General features: G+C 51.0%; 2 protein-coding genes across 5 annotated transcripts in view; both read left to right on the top strand.

The window, feature by feature from the left end:
- Window positions 1-6,664, top strand: part of LOC311443705 (ubiquitin carboxyl-terminal hydrolase 12-like) — a 30,347-nt gene extending 23,683 nt beyond the window's left edge. For all 4 annotated transcript variants that reach the window (XM_084534056.1, XM_084534059.1, XM_084534058.1 and 1 more), the window contains exon 9: window positions 4,344-6,664. In XM_084534056.1, coding sequence (XP_084390182.1) covers window positions 4,344-4,445 — 102 coding nt within the window. In that variant the 3' untranslated portion in view covers window positions 4,446-6,664. The remainder of the gene's footprint in view (window positions 1-4,343) is intronic.
- Window positions 6,665-13,482: 6,818 nt separating this feature from the next.
- Window positions 13,483-16,045, top strand: LOC311443855 (G-protein coupled receptor 12-like). Its single transcript, XM_084534410.1, has 2 exons — window positions 13,483-13,737; window positions 14,636-16,045. The coding sequence occupies exon 2, from the start codon at window positions 14,638-14,640 to the stop codon at window positions 15,763-15,765; it is 1,128 nt and encodes a 375-aa protein (XP_084390536.1). The 5' UTR covers window positions 13,483-13,737; window positions 14,636-14,637; the 3' UTR covers window positions 15,766-16,045.
- Window positions 16,046-17,224: the final 1,179 nt, after the last annotated feature.

Genomic DNA, 17,224 nt, shown 5'->3' on the forward strand with positions numbered 1-17,224 from the left:
ATCTCACAGTCAAGGTTAGGGTTAGATGCTAGGTGTCTAAACAGGTACAGTAAAACCCCCCTGGTTTGTGCTGAGATGATGATGTAGTGTGAGCTCTCCCTTTTTTATTCTTCAGGCAGCTTTGAGTATCAGGTGTGACTTCCTGGTGATTTGAATAACTTCTCTGGCTATGAGCAGTTCTTTCCCACATTATTGTATTTTGTGGGTTTTCTTCTTCTGTCATGGCAGAAGTACATAATTATGTGTCAGCTCGTTTTGAAAGTGATGCTCAATTTAAGATTTTTAAATGCAAATATTCACTGTCAATTTCATCCAGGAGATAAACTTGGCATTTTAAAAAGTAATGTAAAATAACTATCATGTTATTCTAAATTTGTTTTGAATGAGTCACATCTATGTTGTATCCTAACTTTCAGGTCAAATCAGAATTTATATAATCCACAAATATCATTGGCACTTTTATAGCTGTGCCAAACAGAGCTTTAAAACGTGTGTTGTCTGTTACTGGATAGTAAGTCCAAGGAGCTGGCACAAACTAGAATGTAGTTCCTCTCTTCTGAATAGATACGTCTTTTTTTTGAAGTTGCTTTTCTAACTTAGATCATGGCTTTTTAAATCTCACCTTTTTTCAGAGTTCATTTTAAAAGCTGTAAAAATAAAGCTCTTTCATCTGAAACTTCTGCTTTTTGTGGTTATCACGGTTCTGTGAGTTTTCAGAGTCCTGAATAGGATTAGGAGTATGGCCCTGAACTGTAGCGCTCCCCCTACCCCAGCTGCAGATCTGGGACTTTTAAGATTCCTCTTCCTGCTCGAAGGCTGTCTGTTTGCAGGTGTTGTTTTCTATGAAACTGAGGCTTTGTTTTTTCCTGCCCACGGAGGGCACAAAGACTTGCACAAGAGTTTTACATACAAGCCACCTGAGGTCTTTGACCCTTTCCAATCAAGTGTTGCTCCTTGGGCTGCTCTGAAGTGTGTAGCGTGGGCATTCTTGCTGGTTTTGTCTCAAGGGCTCTTACTGTCCTGCTCCTGCCTCCTAAAAGCATGATAAAGGTGAAGCTTAACTCTCAGCTCCCTCTACGTACGAAGCACCACCCTTTCCTTTTCCTCAGCCTTCCAGAAGTCACCTGGATTTCTGGAGATTCAGTGATCAAGAAGAACAGGGTAGTGCAGACTGCTTTTCCTTTGCTGTTGCTACAGGCTTCTGGAAGAAGTAGCTGCAGTTTTGCTCATCTGTTCTTGCTCTCCCCAATTAGTCATCAGCTCCTGAGAATTAGTTCCTTTCTGGGGCTGTAGGCTATTCACTGAAAAAAAACGAAGTAAAGCTGAAACGACTTTTGTCAGCTCCATCTGCTGCCTTAAAGGGATTTAACTATCTACTCTGAGCTTAACCAAGTACTGTTTTCAAGCTGCTTGTGATTGTTCTTACAGTGCCACTGCAGGAAGTACGTTGCTCTGTATGGCACTTCAGAGGTTGGCCTCAAAAACTGAGTGGCAAAAAAGAAGAGGAGCCCCTAACCCTCAAATCTCCCAAAACATGAATTCTGGAGGAGTTTCTGTTTTTAGGGCTCGCTACAGGAGCCTCCTACTCTTCAGAGACTCTCTGAATATGAAAGCAGTTTTCTTTTAAGCTTTAGAGACTTCACATTTTGAGTGAGAACCGGCTATGTAGCCAAATGGGTATTAGTCAGCAGGTGTCAGAAGATGGGGCCAAGGTCTTTGTACCCATATACAAATATTGCAGCTAAAAGAGAATGCAGGAGAAAGTTTTTTTTTGCCCTTTAATGCGGTTTAAAAGATATGTTGTGTGTTTGATATGAATTAATAGCTCTGAAGTATCAATAGGAAGTAGCTTATTCTTATTACCCACTAAATGTCATAAACGGTGAAGGCATGTTTATCTGTTTGGGTTTGGTTGGGAGGCCAACTTCCAATTAAATTGGAGATAAATGATAAGCAAACATACTACAGCATATGTGAAAAGGAACCGCATCAAATCCAGGAGGTAACTCAGTCCAAATGGGATGCTTTGCCAAGGAAAATTAATTGAGAAACCTGAGTAAATGATCTCTGGCGGGTTTGGCACATCGTCGTTAGAGAGCTAAGTGATGCATCACAGTGATGTGTACCTGAAACAGAGGGAGAAGTGTCCATTCGGGGAGTTCTACAAATTCAGAACAGGGCAAGAATGATTGCATGTCTTCTCTTAAATATCTGCTCACAGACTTGCAGGATTCAGTTGAGTGCTGTGGATGGTGAGTAAGGAAGATGCAGTTTGGGGAGCCAGAAATGATCAAAAGATACTTAAGCTCAGTTGATAGGAAAAAAAAAAAAAAAAAAAAAGCCAATTGAAGCTACAGAACCCTAAAATTAGTTGTGAAACTATCAACCAGTTGTTGCTATAAAGCTGCAACCAGGTAAAACTTTGCTGTCCACAACATACACGGCTAGCTAGGATGGGAAGAATAAAGTCTATATAATCCTCTTTCATTTCTACTTTGTTTTCTGTGGATAGTGGAATCTAAAAAGGAAGCTGTTTTTGCCATGATAAAACTAAAAATATCTGTAGGATGAATTAATCTATGTAAAACATTTGAGTTGCATTCAGAATGAGTAGTAGTGGAAATAGACTTGATTGCACGGCAAAGTAGTTGGCACTTAAAATAAAATGTTTGAGTTGTCAGCTAAATATATTACAAGGACTAGAAAATGTTCTTTTGCTATCTTTCTATTAAAGCACATATCTAACAATTTGAAGTAGACATTATTTTAGTGAACCGTGTGAAAAGGCAAATGCCGTTAGCGTAGGCTTTCAGCTTCTGTGAAGTCCAGAAATGGAGGGGGGGAGAGAGAAAGAGCCAAAATATGTTTTACCTCTCTCCCCCTTCCCCAGATTTTAACAGTAAATGTTTAACAAAACTGTTCAAGAGAGGCTTTTCCGCTGCCTAGTCTTGTGGTCAATGTAACTTCTGGAAACTAAAGCACCAAATGCAAGAAAAATGTCTTCAGATAGGCTGGGAAAAGGGTGGCCTGAGCATGTGGGTTGTTTGGCAGCGCCACTTCAAGAAAGCAATGCTTTTGTGCTTGCTGGTGATGCTGAAGTCTGTTCGGTGAGCAACAATTTAGCACGCTGCCAAATGGATTCTGTAGCCGAGGAGGCTCCTTGATGCAGTCATTGCGTGGTCCCTTTCTCTGAAAATGTAGGCGCAGCTTGATCTCTGCTACTCCCTTTCGAGATTAAAGCAGACATGTTCGACCCAGAGACTCGTATTCTATGTGCTTCTTTGCTTCCTCAATTCTAGTCCTTGGGAAATAAAAATATTTTTTTTTAAAAAAAGCTTTTTTTTCTTTATTTTACTTTAGACCACTCTCCCCTTGGTCTTCCTCAACAAGTTCAGGCTACAGCCTCTCATCTTTGAATCCGGAGTCCGTCTTTTTAAAATCCTAAAACGAGTGTGGAGTGCTGAGCAGCACAGGCCACTGGGAGTGTTTTATTTCAGCACTTCAATCTCTGCACTTGTTCTCCACTGACTGCAGGATCCAAGTCAGTGATGTGAAGCCAGTCGTTCTCAGGAGCTGAATCAGCGTGGTAGAACTTGCATCTTTAAAAGCCCTTTAAAATGCCCTCCAGACATTTAAAGTATTTCACAACTCTAAGCATAAGCAAGCCATTTAATTCTATTAATATGGCAAATAAGTTATTTCTCTTAGAGCACAGATCTTGTGATAACATTCCAGCAGGCTTTGTACCAGCAAATCTGAAGGAAGAAAAGCTCTCATAAGACCAGGGGATTACAATTGGGTGTGATCCACAGATTTCATGGTATAGTTAACCAGTGGCGCTTGCAGGACTTCTGTGTATAAGACAGTCACAGGAACCTGAAATGTTAAATCTGCTCAAGAAGGGCCTTATGTGCTCCCAACTATACAAAATCTTTCTTTGCTAATCATCGACTGATTTTTTTTTTTTTTTTTCATTTACATTACAGACCTATGGTCAGGAAAGGTAACTCCGATCTGAATGAAAAGGCAAATAAAAATGTCATGTAATATTTTAAGGATGATTTTAATTCCCTCTTTTTGCGGTCCAGCTTAAGAGTGCACTGCTTCAGAGAGGAATTATTTTCTGTTGATTCACTTATTTGCAATAGTGAATAAGTTAACAGGTGGAGAAAATATTTTGGTGTGTTTTGTTGTTTTCAATGATATTTAAGTATCATTGTACTAATACTGTGTGGCTCTCCAGCATCGCTGCTGAGAGCTGGAAAATAACACTTTTGTTTGTGAAAAGGGTTCTTAAAGTGATGTTTGACTGAGACTAATTTCTGCCTCTTGTTAATTTTCAGAAAATTGATGCCCAGGCCATTGAAGAGTTCTATGGGTTAACATCAGACATTTCCAAAAACTCAGAGTCTGGATATATCCTCTTCTACCAGTCAAGAGACTAAGACAAAAGATATGTATGTATAAAAAGAAAAAAGGGATCAAGATATGTCCAAGTGGAACATATTTGTGACAGCAGAAGCAGTTCCTCATTGTTGCTGTAGGACCAGGACAGATCCAGCAGGGCGAATAAAGGTTTCTCTCTGCCATTTCTTGGAGGATTAGTGCTGACTGCCGTAACAAGAAGAGCTTTTGCTCCAGTTTTCTTTCTGGGCTTTTTTTACGTGCTATCTTCCAAAATCTGTGTTACCTCTACTTGAAACCTGGCTGCTTATTTGTTCATGAACTGAAGAAGAGTTTTAAAAGTAGCATTGTAGAATTTTTACCATTTAATGTTGGCCTGAGGCTATACCTTGGTTTCTATCGTCGTTTTTCTGTATTTTAGCAGAATGATTTCAATATTCAGTGTCAGCTGAAGGCATATTTTAGGATATGAACAGCAGCTGGTTGCTGGATATTTTTGGTGACTCAGACTTGAGAAGCAGTACAAAGCTAAGACATATTGGAAATGTCAAGTCTGTAATTTTTTTAAAAAACAGACAAAAAAACCTCTGACTGCAGCATTGTAAATTCCCCATTATGCATTACCTTGGTTTTAGATAACACTAACGGCACTGCTTCTTTCTGCATTTTTATTTTTACTGTTCTGTCTCTTCTTCAGAAGGTATAGGGCTATCCACACTCAGCCGAATGTTCATTTTTGCTTTGAAGCAGAAGTTTTGACTCAAAGCCTCATTGCTGCAGATTTAAGGGGAGCAAAAAAGCAGTTATGTGTTGAAGAATGTCTGGCAACCAGTTGCTGTAGAAAGTTTAAAGTTACAGCATTTCTTGGAGCTATTGCATAAACCGAAAGTGCCCTCTTTCTGAAACAGGATCTGTTCAACATTTCATTCAATACGTAGTGAACTGATGCAACTAGCATTTTGAATCTATGCTAATACACAGAAACAGCACTAATTGTGAAGGCTTAACCAAGGGAAGCATTATTTACCAAACTAATCCAGTTGTTCTTCACAATAATGATTATGTAAGAAGGAAAACCAGCCAACCAGCTCAGACATGGCCTTGCTACGTGTTCCTCGTCGTCTGTTGGTAACATTTGCACCGATCTGGGAATCATAACCCCCCTAAAAATGCTTCTGATTGTCTTACCTCTATAGGCCTTGCTTAACAGGGGAAATTGTTAGTCTTTTGAAGACTGAAATTAAGTAATTATCCGTTACGTGTGTATATATTATAATCTCAAGGATAACTAGAAAGAAAAGACTACGGGAGTTTGTAAGAAATCTCTGAGAAACATATGTAATTTTCTTTTTGAAAAGTCCTGTTACTGTGCCAAAGCTTGTCGCAGCTGGCTCTAAACTACCAGTGGAAATTAATATTTTCCTTCCTTCATCTTGTTAGATAACACCAGAGCTGTCCTCTTTGTGTCTGTTTCCAGTATGGCCGTTCATGGTGTATATCAGTGGTTGTTGTTCCTGAGGACATTTAACTTATGCAATTCCATGGCTTGTACAGGATAGAAGAGTTTTTACCAAAATATTGTCCTCAGGAAAACAGCAATCCGCAAATGTTTTCTTGTGGTGGCTGTATGTATTTGTTTCTCCTTACCATGACCAGAAGCATAATGTTAGCAATTAACCTCTCTTCAAAATGTAAACCAGTTATTGCCGTCGGATTCCAGCTTAGTACAGGTTCCATTCTCTTCGCACATCTTCTCCAGAAAATAAAAAGTATGGACATTTTTAAATTATTTTTTATTATACAGAGTACTGTCATTTTAAGAGACGTTGAATAACAGCAAGCATCCTTGTCATCTTGTTCCTGTTGTGTGAAAACTGTTCCTGGCTACGAGTCTTCTCCCCTTGTTCCCATTACAAGCCGTGAGTCCTCTCCTGGTGGCGCTAGCAAAAGCCTGTCATCAGAAAGTCTTGCAAAAAATAAAAAGAGCACTGAGTTAAAAATAATCTAAACAGTAAATACAAAAATTAATGTAGTACACTAGACATGTATTTTGTATATCTGGTGATACGTTTTTACAAATACCTGATTGAGAGAGAATATTGAAAGATATATACTATAGATTAAAAACTGTTAAAAGTGCACTTTTGCTACAGATTTATAAGGAAACTAAAAGGAATTAAGTTGGAAGAGAATGGTGTGATATTACTTCTGTATAATAAATGACCCCACCTGTCTCCAATAAAGGTCACGTATGATCAAACGCACATGGCCCAAGTGTTTTTCCTTCAATTGCAATCCGAGGCAGAAGCAAAAGTAATTGCTTAGTCACTCTCCTTAGCTTCTCTCTCTGTGTTGGCTGGCTGAGTGATTCTGACCGCTGTGTTTTCATGCCTATAACCTGTGCGGGAGCAGCTTAAACTAAAGAGAACTGAATAATTCATTGTAGATTACAGGCAGTGTGCTGGTAAACGAAGGAGCCTCTCCCCAGAGCCTTTTCCCCTGACACCCACCCCGTCCCTGCTATTCCCTAGTCTGTTCTGCAGCCCCTGCAGGAGCTCCACCATCACCTTTCCCTCTGATTTCTTTCCATTCTCCCTCCTTTACCCCTTGCTGTTGGACTCCGTAAGACTTCGTTGCAAATGTTATCTGACTGATCTGGAACAGAGACATTTGAAAAGCAAAAATAGTACTACAGGCTTGGAGCCTTTCAGGTTCATCGCGGGACAGGTCTGTTTCTGTGTCAGCCACTTCTGCACAGGAAAAACTCGATTCAGGGCTGCTCCCGTGTGCAGGAATTCACGGGACTAAGTCAGAATGCAGTAGAGGCAAATGAGGTTCCAAAGTGACAGCTGCTGAATGTGAAAACATGAAAGTACGTTTTAGACTCAAAATACTCTCTGGTCCTTGTCCTGCTGGGCCACACGTTAGTAATAAATAAATAGAGCTGATTTTTACTCTGGGGAACGTGAGCTTGACTTCGAGTGACTTCAGAAGGAGCGTTTCCCTGAGCTGGCCTTGAGGCTGACCAACCCCGCTCAGCAGATCTGCCGGCAAGGTGGGTTTAGCTCAGCACCAAGGCAGGATGGCTGCTAGGATTCGGGGGCTGCTTCTGTCTCGCTTCTCCCCAAGGGATGCTTGCACCTGCACTGACCCTCAGGGCCTCCTCCAGAGCATCACGCTGGGGTGGGGGTGAAGCCCACCCCGTGCCCATTGCCTGGTTTGTGGGCTGGTGTTTGTGCTCAGCGTGTTCAGTGACCAGCAGGAGTTTTTAAAGTCACCGTGCCAGCTCAGCTTAGGGTAAATTTAAAACAAATCGCATGTGATTGCTGCAAGAAAGAAAATAGACTAACACAGGCCCCTGAGACAAATAAAACCTTCCCATTGTAGTCCTCAGCGTTCATCAAAAGGAAGCAATCCCCTGAAACACAATTAATTTGTGGCATGTGAAGCCCTGCTGTCGTTGCACTAATTAACCTTCAGGCAGCCTGCCGTGCTCGGGCCTGAAAGCAGCCACCAGCTGGGATTAGAGGCCCGTAGGTGATAATCCAGAGTACAAAAGGTTAAAAACGAGGCAGGATCGGGTGGGATAACATGCGGGCCATCTCGTGATTTCCTTCTGAAGCAACGCTCTGCAAAGGAAGATGGTTTCACCCTTTCTGCCTCCCGGCCTCCTGTGGCCAGAGGGGACAGGGAGGAAAGCGAAGGGTTTGGGGAGCTCGCTGCTGCCTTCAGAGGCTCTGTCGGATGGAGAAGCCGCTTTGAAACCTCTTGCCCTCCAGCAGGGAGGCTACAGAGGGTCCTGCCTCGGATGTCAACAGCTTCTGGGGCTTCAGGGCCCCCCTGTGTCCTGGTTGACCCCCAGAAGCTGCCGTGCTGAGGGAAGCAGAGGGCCGGGGACAGGGGTAGCTCAGGAACCCTGAGAGGAGGAGCCAGACCTGAAGGCCAGGCTAATAAAAAATGCTGAAGGTCCCAAAATATCGGGTCCCCAAAGGTATTACTCTGGATACGCTGGCCCAAATTAACCGAGGGCAAAATGCTTTCGGTGCCATGACGCCAGGAATCGCCTGCAACACCTGGATCCAGCAAAGTGGGGGCAAGGATTGTGCTGCCGTTTGAGAAACTCGGGGGGCCCTGGCAGGGTGTTGTGGTGGCTGCCAGGGCTGTAGGGCCTGGGTTTATCAGGGATTAGGATGAGGATGAGGATGAGGATGAGGATGAGGATGAGGGGCTCCAGCCTGCAGCCGGGGCAGGCCTCAGGCTGCTCCCCACCAGCAGCCCTCGGCCAGCGATGGAAACAAATGGCTGGATTTCCTCTCCATAGGCACAAAAGCAAAGAGCAGGCAGGTTTCAGTGGGAGCTGAGTAACTTCGCCTGTAATTAAGTGTCCTAATTAGCACTCTATTAGTGCATTTGTTTCCTTCAGCACGAAAGCAGCCTGCATGTACTGCAACAAGGCAACAAGCCAGTGGAAAGCAGGGACTGTGTCCTCATTCTCTGTTTTGTCTGAATTTCCTCCTTCCACATGGAAAAATGGGAAGAGAAGGGTGGGGAAGGGCAGGGAAGGGCAGGGAAGGGCAGGGAAGGGCAGGGAAGGGCAGGGAAGGGCAGGAAAGCCCCGCTGTGCGCGGACATCGTGCCCATCAGCAGTTTGGAGCAGAGGGTTGGGATCTCAGAGGTAAAACCTCCGGCTGAAATGCGCCATTGCCAAAACACCCGCCCCGTTGCAGAGCTCCTCCAGGTCCCTCTGCTTCCATGCTCGCGCCAGCAAACCCTCAGCACCTCCCGGCAAACCGCGCGAGGACGCGGTGGTGGAGAGGGATGTGTTATTCTTGGCAACGCTTCCACCCCCCCTTTTCTTTTTTTTTCTTTTTTTTTTTTTATGTTAAACTGTTCATTTTCAGATTTTGAGTCACAATATTTCTGCAAGCAAAAGAGCATGAGTTTGGAAAGAATCCAGTTTATTCCTTCAAACTTCTCTGCAACTGCTTCAGTTCGGAGAGGGGCCGCCTGGCCGAGTCCCCCGCTGGCTGTGCCGGGTCCCTGGGTGTCCCCCAAAAGCTGGGGACAAGGGGTGAGGTGAGGATCACTGCATGGTTTAGTGCAAAGCAGAAATATTTTCGTTGCCTTATCCCTATTTAAGTAAAGATCCAAATGGGGATTTTACCCTTACTCGCCTGGGTTCTGGAGGATGGAACTAGAGCGAGCACAAAACTAATTGTGAATTTTGGGGGTGTCTCAATTTTTTGAGCCCAAGACCCAGCAGAAAGCTGAGCTCTGCTCTTCCTGGCATTTCCCATTCACCCCCCGGTGGGAAGAGGCCCATTAAGGAATTTGGGAGAACAAGTTTTTGGGCTCTCCTTCCCAGCTGTCTGAGCCAAGCGCTGCCAGCAGGTTACACAGCAGTGACTCGGGGAGGGCAGAACTCCCATGCGGGCTGGAAACCACATTATCTCCTTCTTTCCAAACTAAAAATACCTTCCAACAAAGCACCAAACCTCTCCGAAATAACCCATCTGAAGCAGCGGGATCCAGTTTCGGGCTCTCCGGAGGCCGCAGCTCGGCGGTAATTAGAGCGGTGCCGCCTGCGGTCCCGGGGGACGTGTCCTTCCTCGAAGCAGCGCTGGCGAGGAGATGAGCTTCAAGAAACCCGCTGTGTTGAAAGGGCTCAGCCAAGGGGGGCTGCAAATGAGAGCTTCCTCCGTGCCAGCGGTGGTCGTGCCCCGAAGGGGAAGGGAAGAGGCGGGCAGGAAGGTGTCCTCCATGGCCACGAGCATCCTCGCTGGGAGGACCCACGGCCACCTCATGCCTGGCCACACGTCGCTCCTCGAGTTTATTCTGCTCTCTGCAACTGCAAAAAGCCTCCTGAAGGTGTTTTTTTTTTAATCATTATTTTTCTTCCAAGGGAGAAAAAATAAAATAATTCGCTTCCCCCTCCTCTCTTTCCCTGAGCGTGTTTAATCGCTTGCAAGTTAGTCATATTCCTAAGAAAAGAAAACGTGGCGTGACGGTGAGCGGCAGCTCCTGAAGAACAGGCGCTAATTATATCCCAGCCCTGAAAAAAATAACACGCTGGGCTGGCGGAGCGGGGAGGGAGCCCGGCTTGTGCAAGTGGCTGGGATTTCCAATGCCTTGCAGCACCGAGCAGCCACTCTCCTGCCCCACAGACCCTCCTCTCCTTCCTCCCCCGAGGGCCGAGGCTGCAGGCTGGGGGTGGCGCACCTGCAGAGAGCTCTGGGGTCTCCAAAAAGCTACCTGGAAAGGTTTGAAGGATGAAAGGCTTGACAGCGAGCTCAGCAGGGCTGCCTCACCTGCTCAGCATCCTCCCAGCACGTGGCATCTGCCCCTGGTCAGCACATTCACCGCCCTATTTCCAGTTAACCAGGCAGGCAGTCCCAACAGTCCCTGAGCCTTGGGGTGAAATCCGCTGAATTTCTCTTGATTTGTGGTGAGCGGGTGCTCCTGTCCCCTGGCTCGGTGCCCACAAGCACGCAGGGATGCTCCCCTGGACTGGGCTGGGTTTATTTCTCACAGATCATGGGGGGTGCTTTTTCCTGGGCTGGGTTTTGTTTTCTGAAAAAAAAAAAAAAAAAAAAAGAGTGGATAAAAATATCCCCCAGTTTGCTCGGCTGCACCTCTGGGAGACGCCGCTGGGCTCGGCTGTTTGAGGAAGCCGTTTGCCTCCTGTGTATTGCAAGAAAATAATAATAAAATAAATGGATGGAGAAAGCCCTGATGGGGATTTTTTTCATATTTCACTTGGCCACAGGTGGTCCCGGCCTCAGGGATTCGGGACTGGGTTTAACCCCCGGGGTTCAGCGATGGTTTGGTTGCATCTCCCACTCCCCACAGGGCAGAGGACGAGGACCCGGCTGTCCCCTCTGGGGTCGTGGGGCTTGGGGTGCAGGGATGGGGGCACCCTGCAAGAAGGACCTGGGGCAGACCCCCATGAGGCAGACGGGGACCCGATCCCATCCCGAGGGAGCGAGGGTCGGGCTCTGGGAGCAGCTGCAATGGAGCAGCCCGCAGGCATTTTGCTGGGCTGGGTTAAGGGGACGCATCCTCGTCAAGAAATAAGCCCCCAAAATAATGGAAAGCTCCCCAAAATGAGCTCTCTGCAATACCTTGAGCGCTGCAGGCTCGGCTCTGCTGTCACCGTGCTTGCATCTCGTTTCTCCCAGCAGGATTTGGGATGGGGAAGGAATGCTCCTGACAGAAACACGAGGGATGGGGAAGGGATGCTCCTGCCCGAAACCCGTGCCACGAGGCACTGCAGGGAGAGGGCTCGGGGTGTGAAACTGTGCCAGAGAGTTACATGCGAGGGGAGCTCAGCCTGGAATCGCTCGTGGCTGGGTTTTCTCCGTCACACGAAGTGATTAGGGTAACGAAGGGATCCTCGCCCCGCCGCGCCGTCTCTATAGCAACCCCAGCCTGTTCCTGTGAACCAAGTGACTCATCAAACACAGCTACGCCGCGATCGGGGGCCAGGATCGTGACTTTGGCTCCGACAAGAGAGCTGACCTTTGTGGGGAGGGGAAAAAATAAAAAATAAAAACAAAAAAAAATGAAGGGAAGTGGCAGAAAGGTGGATGGAAGGGGCAGCCCCCCACTGCTGTCCCGTCCCGTCCCGTCCCATCCCATCCCATCCCATCCCATCCCATCCCATCCCATCCCATCCCATCCCATCCCATCCCATCCCATCCCATCCCATCCCATCCCATCTACTGTGCCACATTGGGTTGGTGCTAATTGGCCGTTATCATGAATATTTACCCTAATATTTTTATAATTCATCTCCCCTGCAGGCTCGCAGAGTTTCCTATAGCTGAGTGGATCAAGGCCAAGGCGAAGCAGTCACTGATGGGGCAGCCGGGCACAGCACCCGACACATCACATAGAGGTGAGGGAAATTAAGCAAAAGCCCTTTTTTTCTAGAAAATTCCCCACGCTGACATGGCCTGTCCCCATACACACGCTGTGGGGGCCGCGTCCCCATGTGCTGGCAGTGGGGTCCTGTCCCTGTGCATGCAGCAGTGGGGTCGTGTCCCCTTTTTGGGGTGCTGGGGTCATGTCCCTGGGGGTGCCGGTGAAAACGCCGGGCACTGGCCCCGCAGTTATCATCCTCTACAGATGGAGGAGGGTAGAAATTGGGTGGGTTAGCTCACGGGTTTGTCCCTTGCTCGATGCCAGCCACTGTTTTCAATGGAAAAAGCACAACCCCTAAGCCAGGATGTGCCCCCAGGTAGGGCTGTGGGTGTGATGTGCCCCCCAGGGGGATTTAGGGTGGTTTGGGGCTGCTGCGGGATGCTGTGGGGCTGGCACCCAGCCGCCTGTGTGGGGCTGTGCTGGAGAGGCTGGAGGGACAGGGAGGTCCCGGGGAGATCCACGGGGTTTGGGGCGAGCTGAGCCCCATTTGGGTGCGCATGGGGTGGGCGAGGGGACCACTGCTCAGAGCAGAGGCCGCTTGGGACCCCCGGGAGCCTCCCCAGTTTCCCCTTGTGTGGTCTCAGCCTGACGGGGAGCCCGTCTGCTCCTAACAGCAGCGGCTGGAGGTGGTCGAAGCCCCCGCTCCCCAGCGGAGTGTCACAGTGTCCCTGCACACTGGCGGCTGTGCACCCGTGGTGGCACCGCGCTCGCTGCGCCGCGTAGCTCCAGCCCGCGAGAGAGAGGGGCGAGAGCGTCAGGTTATGAAAGCAGCACCAGAGGGGGAGAAGCGGGGTCAGAGAGAGCCCAGCGTCCCCACCCCAAAGACGCAGCTCCCTTTGGGAACGACAGAGCCCTTGGGAGATAACCCTGCCTTCGGGCTCTGCGTCTCGCCAGGCTGCTTGGCTCCCAAGGGGAGCAGCTGCGGCACGCCGCCTCGCTCCCCGCTCGGCATCCCCACGTCCCTGGGCACCGGGTGGGGAAAAAAACCCACTCGGCCTGGCCTCCCCTGGGGGCTGTGACCCCTGCGGGCCTCTGCGCCGAGCCCCGACCTTGGGGAGCCGCGTGGGGCACGCGGGAGGGGCGTGCGTGCGCGGGTGCGCGGCCCCTCGTGCCGGCGGGCGCGCGCGTGGCGGCGGAGCGGGGAGCCAGCCTCGTTGTTATTCCGCTCACAGCCGCTCTGATTCACAGGCTTGGATCATGAATGCAAGTGAAGACTTTGACGTCAGAGTTGAGATTTATCAGCAGATCCAATGGGGCAGGAATATTAAGTGCGAGGCGATGCCAGCTACCTACCAACGTTATTAGCGATGCTCGCCGAGGAATGAGGCTCAACACCGAGGGCTGGAAGGAGCGGGAGGGGGAAAAATAAAAACGGGGGCAAACGAGCTGATCCTCCAGCCTTAGAGCCAGGTAAGGCGACAGCCCCGGGCTGGGATGGGAAGGGAAAGGGCGATGCTGGCGGGGGGCTGGCGGCGGGCAGAGCCCCCCAGGGCCAGGGGGGCTCGGCAGGGGCACGGTGGGCACCGAGCGGGGCAGGAGCCGGCAGTGGGGGCTGCAGGAACCTGGGGGGGGGACACCCTGCGGCGGCATCTTGCGAGGGAGGAGAAGGCAGGAGGGAAGGAGAAAGTTAACGCAGGCTGTCCCCAGCCGCTGCCTTCTCCTTTCATCAGCGGCGCCGCATCCATGCGAGGGCTGGCCTATTAATAGCAGCGGCTTTTACTCGCCAAAAAAAAAAAAAAAAAGGAAAGGAAAGAAAAGGGTGGGGGATGGGGGGCTTTGCGCTAAAAACGGGTGACAAAAAGGTGGCCGTGCCCTGGGGAGGGAGCGGTGGGGTGCTGAACCCCCCCCCCACACACACAGGCACCCCGCAGAGGGGCTCGGGGGGGGGGGGGACATGGGGATGGGGACGGGGATGGAGACAGGGATGGGGATGGGGATGGGATGAAGACAAGGATAGAGACAGGGACGGGGACGGGGACGGGGACGGGGACAGGGACGGGGACAGGGACGGGGACGGGGATGGAGACAGGGATGGAGACAGGGATGGGGATGGGGATGGGGATGGGGATGGGGATGGGGATGGGGATGGGGATGGGGATGGGGATGGGGACAGGAAGTGGGGGCAGAGGAGGGGATGGGCATGGGATGCGGAGCAGGGGACGGCGGGGGGGAGCCGAGAAGAAGCCCGGTGCCCCCCCGGGGAGGCTGCGGGAGGCTGCCTGATGCCGGGCTCCGCTGCGGGGGGGCTCCACCGGAGCCGGTCCGTGCGCCCCCCGCTCTGACCGCCCGCCTGTCCCTCTCTCCCCAGCGATGCTGCACGGCCCCGGCGCCCTGGGGGGGCCGTGGCAGCCCCCGCAGCAGCAGCAGCAGCGGCTCCCGGGGCTCGGCACCGCCTCGGTGCCCAGCGCCTGGCCCTCGGCGGCGGCGGCGGCGGCTGCGGGGGGGGGCCCGGGCACGGCGACCCCGGCAGGCGGCGGAGGAGGAGGCGACGGCGACGGCGGCGGAGGAGGAGCAGGAGGAGGGGGGTCCCCGGCCGGGGGCGGCGTGGGGGGCCCGGTGAGCCCTTGGGACATCGCTCTGTGCGCCACGGGCACGGCGGTGGCGGCGGAGAACGCGCTGGTGCTGGCGGTGCTGTTCTACACGCCCAGCCTGCGGGCTCCCACCTTCGTGCTGATCGGCAGCCTGGCGCTGGCCGACCTGCTGGCCGGGCTGGGGCTGGTGGGCAACTTCGCCGTGCGCTACCTGCTGCGGCCCCCCAGCGAGGCGGCGGAGCTGGGGGCGGCGGGGCTGCTGCTGGCCGCCTTCTCCGCCTCGGTCTGCAGCCTGCTGGCCATCACGGTGGACCGCTACCTGTCGCTGTACAACGCGCTCACCTACCACAGCGAGCGCACGCTGGGCTTCACCTGCGCCACGGTGCTGCTGATGTGGGCCCTGTGCCTGGGCGTGGGGCTGCTGCCGCTGCTGGGCTGGAACTGCCTGCGGGAGCCCAGCGCCTGCAGCGTGCTGCGCCCCGTCACCAAGGACAACGCGGCCGTGCTGGCCGTCGCCTTCCTGCTGCTCTTCGCCCTGATGCTGCAGCTCTACCTGCAGATCTGCAAGATCGCCTTCCGGCACGCCCAGCAGATCGCCGTGCAGCACCAGTTCATCGCCACGGCGCAGGCCACCTCCACCCGCAAAGGGCTCTCCACGCTCTCGCTCATCCTCGGCACCTTCGCCCTGTGCTGGATCCCCCTGGCCATCTACTCACTGGTGGCCGACTCCAGCTACCCCGCCGTCTACACCTACTCCCTGGCGCTGCCCGCCACCTGCAACTCCCTCATCAACCCCATCATCTACGCCTTCCGCAACCCCGACATCCAGAAGTCGCTCTGGCTGGCCTGCTGCGGCTGCATCCCCTCCACCTTCTCCTCCAGGCCAAGGACGTCCAGCGACGTGTGAGGAGCTCCCTCGCTCGCCTCTTCTTCCTCCTCCTCCTCCTCCCTTCCCCCTCCGCCGTCCACGTTTCCCACCGGGAGGAGCCCCCCCGCCCTTGTCCCCCCAGCCCCGGCCTGCGCATCTCGCTCCATGGGCAGGTGGCCAGAAGGGAAAGAGGAAAAAAGGGGAAGGAAAAAAAAAAAATAGAGAAAAAAAAATTAAAAAAAAAAAAGGAGGAGGGAGGTGGAGAGTGGAGAAAGAAAAGAACGATAATGGTTTCCTTTAGAAATGTTATTTTCGTACACATTTTATTTTTTATTTAAAAACACAAAACACCAAAAAAAAAAAAAAGAAAAAAAAAAAAAAAGAAGGAAAGAGGATCTCCGTACGATGGATGGCGTTTGTCTCGTCTCGGGTAAGGAGGCAGCGGGCTCGGTGGTCCTGCCGCCCCCTGGGGCCATGAGTGGGGGACGGCTTTGGGAGCATGGGGGGGGCGAGCCCCATGTGTGTGGGGTGGGGCGGCCCCAAAATCAGGTGTTGCTCTGCTATGCAATAACGGGGGGGCTGCTCCGGCTGGGAAGGGGCAGCCCCGGAGAAGCACAGGGAGTTGGAGGGGGGTGGATGGGGCCGGGGGGGGGCACGGTGCCTCCATGTGGTCTTGTGGGGCCAAAGGCACTTTAGGGGTTGCCTCTATTTTGGGCTGCTGCAGGGCTGATGGAGGTGGGGGCACCCAGGGCACCCACCCCCCCAAAAAAAAAAAATAAAAAATAAGTGATTTTTGGCCCAGCTCCCCCCCGGGCTGGCTTCCACTCTGCTTTGCACAGGGATGGGGGGGTCGCATCCCAAAAGGGATCCGGGCTTGCTCAGGTCCCATAGAGGGCTGGGCAGAGAGCACAGAGCTGCCCGTGGGCACCAGCCGATCTGCTGGGGCAGGACAGGATTTGTCCCGTGCTGTGGGGGGGTCACAGCCACCCGACAGCACCGTGTGTCTGTCCGGGTCCAGCCCCACAAAGCCAAGTGCGTGAAAAAGCAGCTGAGAGCGTCCAAAGCATGGACGGGGCTTGAACTTGTTTTCTACCTTTCAGAAGTGGCCACTCTCCTTTTTATTTTTCCTTTTTTTTTTCTTCTTCTTTTTTTTTTTTCCCCCCTCATTTCCTTTCTAAACACCTTGGGCAATGGGCAGGAGGTGCAATGTCGAATCAGTATGCATATAAGAGTTAATATATATATATTTATACAGAGTTATATATAAAAGAGTAACCTAGATATATGTACACACCGTTCTCTGCTCGTTTCCTCTCCTCTGGTTTCTGTACCTGCAGCCGGGTCCCTGCAGCTCCTCGGTGTGAGCACCCAACGCAGAGTTAGTTTAAACCATTTTTGAAGCATTGTGAGCATTTTGGAAGTGTTTTTCTACACGCTGCTCTGGAAGGCAGCACTCGTTTCCCATTTTGTATTTCTGAGTGAGATGCAGCACAGGCTC

Source organism: Aythya ferina (assembly GCF_964211825.1).
Source record: "Aythya ferina genome assembly, chromosome: 13".
In the NCBI taxonomy this organism is placed as follows: Eukaryota; Metazoa; Chordata; class Aves; order Anseriformes; family Anatidae; genus Aythya; species Aythya ferina.

What these genes read in the sequence shown, in the direction of transcription:
- LOC311443855 (XM_084534410.1), top strand. Translation starts at nt 14,638, where the DNA reads ATGCTGCACGGCCCCGGCGCCCTGGGGGGGCCGTGGCAGCCCCCGCAG.